The 6,752-nt window shown below is 40.7% G+C and overlaps 1 protein-coding gene across 1 annotated transcript; it reads right to left on the bottom strand.

Annotated features, from left to right (window-relative positions):
* Positions 1-243: 243 nt before the first annotated feature.
* Positions 244-6,751, bottom strand: CGAS (cyclic GMP-AMP synthase; the record flags this gene model as incomplete). Its single annotated transcript, XM_010707761.2, has 5 exons — positions 244-2,322; positions 3,399-3,501; positions 4,807-5,052; positions 5,701-5,923; positions 6,581-6,751. Coding segments are annotated over 5 exons (1,083 nt in total), but the record flags the coding sequence as incomplete, so codon positions are not given.
* Between the last annotated feature and the right edge of the window lies 1 nt (position 6,752).

Genomic DNA, 6,752 nt, shown 5'->3' with positions numbered 1-6,752 from the left:
TTTTTCCTCCCCTAATTTGAAGTCATGGAATTCATGTCTGTGCAATTGATAATTGCAAATTCTTACATGTGTTCATAGTATGACTTGAAGATAGTTTGAAGGTGATGGCTGCATTTGTATTGGAAAGACAACTATTGTCACAATCCATGAAAGGAGAGCTTTGGAGACTACTTGGCCAGTAAGTATATAGGGATTACAACAGTCAGTTTGAAGGATTCTGTGGTACACAAGGACATACAGTGGTTGTTTACTAAGGATTTCTGTTTATTGCAGAAGAACACAAATCACTACTACCAAGAAAGCTATGATTGATATGGCAAATAGGGATGTATAAAAGCTGTTACAGTTATTACCAGGAAATGAGTTTGTGTGTATATATGTACCAAACACTAAAGATACTCATTAATAGCAGCAACTGGTAGAAAGGCAATATGAGGTAGGATAATCAGTACACAGCAGCAGAAATGATTTGGGGATTATTAATATCAATCTTAACGATAATTATTATAGTGAAAATACTTCTTGATTGCAATCTTACCAAGAATATTTACATACCATAATTTGTCCTAAGTATAGCTCAGATAACATAGAATAATCCAGGTTGAAAAGGCCTTCCCTTGGGAGCCTTTCCACAGGGAAGGTATTTTCAACCTGGATTTTTCAGTGCTGTTCCAGGGCCTGACCCCCCAGCTGCCCCTCCCCTGGCACAGCTCCATGCTGTTCCCTCAGGCCCTGTTGCTGTCACACAGAGCAGAGCTCAGCGCTGCCCTTCTGTTCCTTGTGAGGAGCTGCAGCCGCCATCAGGCCTCCCCTTACCTCCTCTGCTTTGGGCTGAGCAAACCCGGGGACCTCAGCTGCTCCTGGTATACCTTGCTCTCCAGACATTTCAGCATCTTTGAAGCCCCTCTTTGGATGTTCTCTAATAGTTTTGTCTTTGTGTTATGGTGCCCCAAATTGCACACAGTGCTCAAGGTGAGGCCATGCCAGCGCACAGTGGGGGCCATCTCTTTCCTCTCCTGGCTGGCAGTGCCAGGCCTGATGCACCAGTTGGCTCTTTTGGCTGCAAGGACACTCTGTTGACCCAGATCCCTTCCTCTGGGTCTGCTTTTCAGCCTGTTGTTCCCCAGTCTTTACCACGTCTCACATGCAGAATCCTGCACTTGCTGTTGAACTTCGTGCAGTTGATGATTGCTCAGCTCTCCAATTTGCCAAAATTTCTGTATGGTGTCTCTGCTCCAAGGACGTCAACAGCTCCTCCTAATTCTGTATGCCTAGTAGGCATTTGTATCTGGATCATTTACAGAAGCATTGAACTGACCACCAGTTTAGAAAAGGCTTTGATGCTTTCCTCACTGCAGCCACCTTTCAGGTAGTTGTAGAGACCAACAGGATCTTCACATTTTGATTTCCAGTCACTTCACCAGCTTCATTGCTCTTTCCTGCACGCACTTGAGCAGCTCAACTTCTTGTAGAATATACATATACATTTATGTAGTATGAGCATCTATATGCACCTAGGCATATATACACAGGTATACGCACACATATACTTTGAATATATAAGTGTAACAACGATATCTTCAGGATGGCACTGGTATGAGGTATTCAGCCATGCTTCAGGGATGTCTGTGTTCCTAGGCTCCGTTACAAGGCCGAGTTCTCAGGCCTGGTTCTCTTGCTGAATTTTTGTGCTGGCAGGTGCCTTTTTTTTCTGTTTTAAGCATCATTCTATGTTAGAATTTTTCTCATTAGAGTCAGGTTACTTTTTTAACTGTTCCTATCAAATATTAATTCTAATGTCCTGGTTCTCCTAAGGAATATGACTAAGCAATGTAACTGAAGCACAATTTTCTGTCAGTGTTCTTGATTTGGTTTTGTTTCTCCATAGTATCAAGCTTCTAAGAAATAATACAAAGTGCTAAATTTAAGCTTTAAAATATGCAAATCTACTTGCTTTCAGATAAAAAAAGTATTTAAAATAACTACAGCTGGTGAAATACTGGGAATCCATTGTTCAACTGATAGTTTATTTGTCTTGAAAGGAAGTCATTGCTTGCTTTATCATCCAGGCTGAGCAAATTGTACTGGGGAATAAAAAAGTGTGGCAGCTGAGAATCTTGCAGACAACGCAGAAAATATTCCAGATATTTCTGAAAACAGTGTTCCAGGTTTTCATACTGCCAGTCTGTGTCACTTGGCCAAGTGACGCATGAATGGAAAAAGGCAGTTTTGACATGATAGGAACAAAACTTTTCCAATTCTTTTGCATGTTTCATTTTAAGTCGTTCTAGAAGATACTTCAGAAGTTTGAGACAATCTTTCCTGTTAAATAAGAGATAATTGCGTACCTTTAGTAGTCAGTTCTAAACATGTATTTTAGATATTTAAATACACACTACAAATAAAGCAGCGAAAATATTCTTACTGTAATAGAACATTTTCAGTAAGGTTTTGAATGAAATCTGAAAATAAGTACAGCAAAAAGGTGGATATTCCTACAAGCATTGCACATGAAGGCAGACTAGCAGTGAAAGATTTCTACTGTGAAAAATAGTTTTAATGCATGAATCACTTCCGCGAGTGGCCATGGTGGCACAGGAATACAAAGTGTTGATCAGCACTGTGCTTGCACGATTACGATCTCCTCCTGCAGATGCTACCAGTATAACATGAACTTGGAGCACTGCTTAAGATTAAAGCTGCACTTCGGGCTTGGATTTACACTGAAGGCACTACCAGTGCCTTTCCATGGCACTCTGTGAGGTGAAGAGTTCAGTACACGGCTAGGCAAGGACACAGCATAGCTATGAGTACTACTCATAAAGCAAAGATGAAGAATTATGCATTAATACCCTTGTGGCTTTCCTGATTCTGTAAACCAAAAAGTGGTTTTGCCATAAAGTAGGTTCTGTACCTGATGAGGTTTTGTTTTTACTCTTCAAAGAAATGTGGAACCAATCTTTATTAGAGTGAAAAATCACATTTATTGATCCTGATCCCATTCAGTTCTTTTCTCACCATCATTTAATAAATTGCTTTGCCACAAAGTGTAATTTGCTTATGAAGCTGAGTCAACAGACTGTGGAGCTAGTATTTCTGAAGATGACTGATTTGGGGAAAGATATTTGGCAAGGCGCATCTGCTTGTTTGCCAGGCAAAGCTGGAGCATAAATCTGCAAAGTAATTTGTTACTTTTTTAGCAAATGCACGTCAGGTGCGTTCAGTGGGCACATGCAAGCTTGCACTAATCTGGAACAATGATGCAGGAATTGGTGATTAAAAGCTATATTCTCACTTCCTATTCTAAATAATTACTCACTGACCAAATTCTTAAATGTTAAACTGAAACAGTGCTGGACAAACTAGCTTAAAGCAAAATATTCGTATGAGATACCTACCTACAACACTTCACTCCATCGGACTCACAACATGTCTTTATGCTGCCGTGGTTGTTCAGCATGGCCTTCTCAATATGCGAGAAGGAGAGTCGCCAGGTGTTTCCTAAAGGGGTGAGTACAAGACTTAAATAGTTACACAGCAGTAAATATTGGTGTCTGTAACTACAAAAAAAAAAAAACCTCTTAATTCATCAATTACTGAAATTAGTCAGTTCCTTAATTCCTCAACCACTCCATACCAACAAGATTGGAATATTATAGTTACAAATAACTGTGTAGGCCTGTCTGGATGCTTTCTTTATATTCTCAAGGATGTTTGGGTTCAGTTTTTAAAATTAAGCTTACTTCTTAACTTTCCTGAATGTGTGGAATGTGATTTGGGGAATAATTGTGCTACCTATAGAAATCTACTGCCATTCAATTTCTACTCTCTGTTACTAAGCCTTACTGCTTCACCATTCTGGTTTTGAGTAAACAAATCTTGAAGATCGGTTTTAATTTCTCTGTGCAAGTGACTGAGATTATCTCAGCTAACTCTTGTAAAGCATTTCTTTTTATTCTTCTGGGAATGCTTGAAAACAGTGATTAATGCAGCTCAGTCCCCTGTTTTTAAAACATCAGCAATCATTTTTTTTCTTCCTTACATAAATTAGACAGTGTCCCCACCTTTTTTGGTTTGATTACTATTGGCAATTAATTTTCACTGGGACAGAGAGCTCAGTAGAGCAGTGGTGGTGTACGTGGCACTGGTAAGATAGGTGTGCTAACTAAAAAATACACTCAGTTGCCGGAACTGTTTCCGCTGAAACTACCAGTTCTTTTCATACAGTGCCAAGCTGGGGTGTTTCTGCAAACTAATGCAGGCACGGTGAGAGTGCTTGGGGGAGGAAAAAACAAACAAACAAAAAAAACCAGCAGTCATCTTGCAGCCATACCAAAGTTCAATGAGGAAATAATCTATCTTAAATAGTTTACTTCCTGCAGAAGTATAAAACTTATGTATAATAAGTGCTATTTTCAGGGATGTTCTGTGTATTTTTACACACCTCCTTTAATTTTTTTCTTTTACAAAGGAGTGGATGTTGCTGTTAAGTACAGCACTACTACAGGAAAGATATTCATCTGTCTGATGGAACAGATAACCAGTAACAGGGCTGGTTACTGTACTGTCTGTAGTGCAGTTATCAGCTTTAGATTTCAGCACAGGATAAGCACTGTCACCAGGCTGGTGTTTTAAAGAGGGTTTTCAACAATGATCTGGATGTACCCAGGATAAAACAGAGATCTGTACCTTGAAGGCAGAATACTGAACAGAATCTGGATCCTCTTTTTATGGCATTTATCAAGTTGTATCAAGTTGCAGAGAAAGTAATTCTTAACTTAAGCTTATTATCTGTATTTGAAATACCTCTTGGAAGCTTTTCTTTTTTGTTTTGCTTGGCCACTAAGTAAATTGGTTTATGTCTGAACTCTCTCCTGACTTTTCTTCCCAGCCAGCATTCTATGTTGAGGCCATCCTGTGTGCTGGGAGGCCAGCTCTGCTGAACTTCCAAAGCCAAGATGATGTCCACTGATATTTCTGCTGGAGGCTTTTTGATCTGTAGAGTGATTGCAGGACTTCTAGGCTTTTTCCTTTTCACAGTTACTTCCACATCTAGTAACAAAAAAGAAAGTAATCTTTTTTCATAACAGAAGAAACACTTTTTGGAAGTTATTAAGATATTTACTGAATAGGAATTTGTAAATGGTCAGAATCCTCAAGCATTTTATCCTGTAGGATTTGTGAAATGAATATAGTGGTGTTGTTTTCTTTAATAAAACAGTAAGGAGGTCTGCTGGAGCCTCCCTCTACAAAATAAGAAAAGCTCTTATTTCATGATATATTTTTAATATTTTGACTATTTGAGATGTCTTCTGTAGACACGGTAATGCTTTCTAATGAACAGGAATGACTAGAGAATGTCAAATGACTGTGGAAAATGTTTAGATCGGAGATTTGTCTACAACTTGGCCGAAGGCTTACGAGAAAAAGAGCATCCTAAAAGGCGATACATTTTATGGATAGCTAAGAAGTAACATTAGATAATGCATTATCTAACTCAAGTAATGTAATTCCTTCTGCTGCTCTGGTGTATTTGTGGTGATTTTTAGAGTAAGTGCTCAAGGCAGCAGGGGCAGATAGGGTTCACTTCCAGTTACGTCGCTATGAGAGATAACTGAGGGGAAAGATACATATTGCCTATGTGGAATTGCAGGTGCGTTATTAGCGTTCCTGAGTGAAACCTGATTGTGCAGTACTTACCTTTAATGTGTTTTACTTCTTCTTTAATAATTCGTCTTAGTTCTTTAAGCATTTTAAAGGCTGATAATTTTCCATCTTCATCTAGAAACCTATTCAAATACTTCTCTTTTGGATTTCTTTTGAATGTTAGATAATAAAAAGCTCCAGTGTCATCACACTCGTCTAGCTGCAGTCTTGTGACAGGCATTACAAGCATGATATCAAACTCATTGGGTTCAGATATCTGCAAAGGACAAGAACACGTGCATCAACTTGGGTTGTAATGCCTTTAAGCTTTTCAGCTAAAGCTGAAGCTTTATCTACAGCTGCCTGTGTGTATTTTTCACAGCTGGAGTGAAACATTACCTTGTTTCTGATGGATTCGTATTACCAGACTGATGTACATTCAAGTGCAGAAGACCAGTTTACTGACACCACTTCCCCAGCGGTCACAGCTCCAAGCTGCTGGAGGTCAAGCAGCCATTGACCACCACCATCTGGGTACAATGTCACAATCAGTCCCTGTCCAGCGAGCAGTCATGGAATCACAGAATCCTTACAGTTGGAAAGGATCCTGAAAGGTCATCTAGTCTACCTGCCTTGCAATGAACAGGGACACTGACAGCTAGAGCAGGTTGCCAAGGCCTGGCCTTACAAGTCTCCAAGGACAGGAATTCATTACAAGCCTGCACAACCTGTGCCTCACCACCCTCCCTGGGACAGACCTTTTTCCTTATATTCAACCCAAATCCTACCCTCTTGAAAGGTAAGATTTAATTAAACCATTTTCCCGTGTGCTGTCAGCCTCTGTCCCGTTCTTTCCCTTATAGCTCCACTTCTCCAGGCTGCCCAGCCGCAGTTCGCCGACTTCCGCCCCAATCTGCGCCAGCCCCGCACGCACCTTGACGTGCTCGTAGTAGCTGCCGGCTCCCAGCCTCCCGATGGAGCTGAAGCTGCCGTCCCTCCCTCGGACAGCCTGGATCAGGTGGGACACGACGTGGTTCACCAGCCCCGACGCCTCGGATACGTCCTGCCGGCCCAGGCTGAGCTGCGACAGCACCTCCCGCAGCCGC

Source organism: Meleagris gallopavo, chromosome 2 (genome assembly GCF_000146605.3).
Source record: "Meleagris gallopavo isolate NT-WF06-2002-E0010 breed Aviagen turkey brand Nicholas breeding stock chromosome 2, Turkey_5.1, whole genome shotgun sequence".
Taxonomy (NCBI): Eukaryota; Metazoa; Chordata; class Aves; order Galliformes; family Phasianidae; genus Meleagris; species Meleagris gallopavo.
Note: the sequence above shows the minus strand (reverse complement) of the source record. Positions and strands in the feature narration are given on the sequence as shown.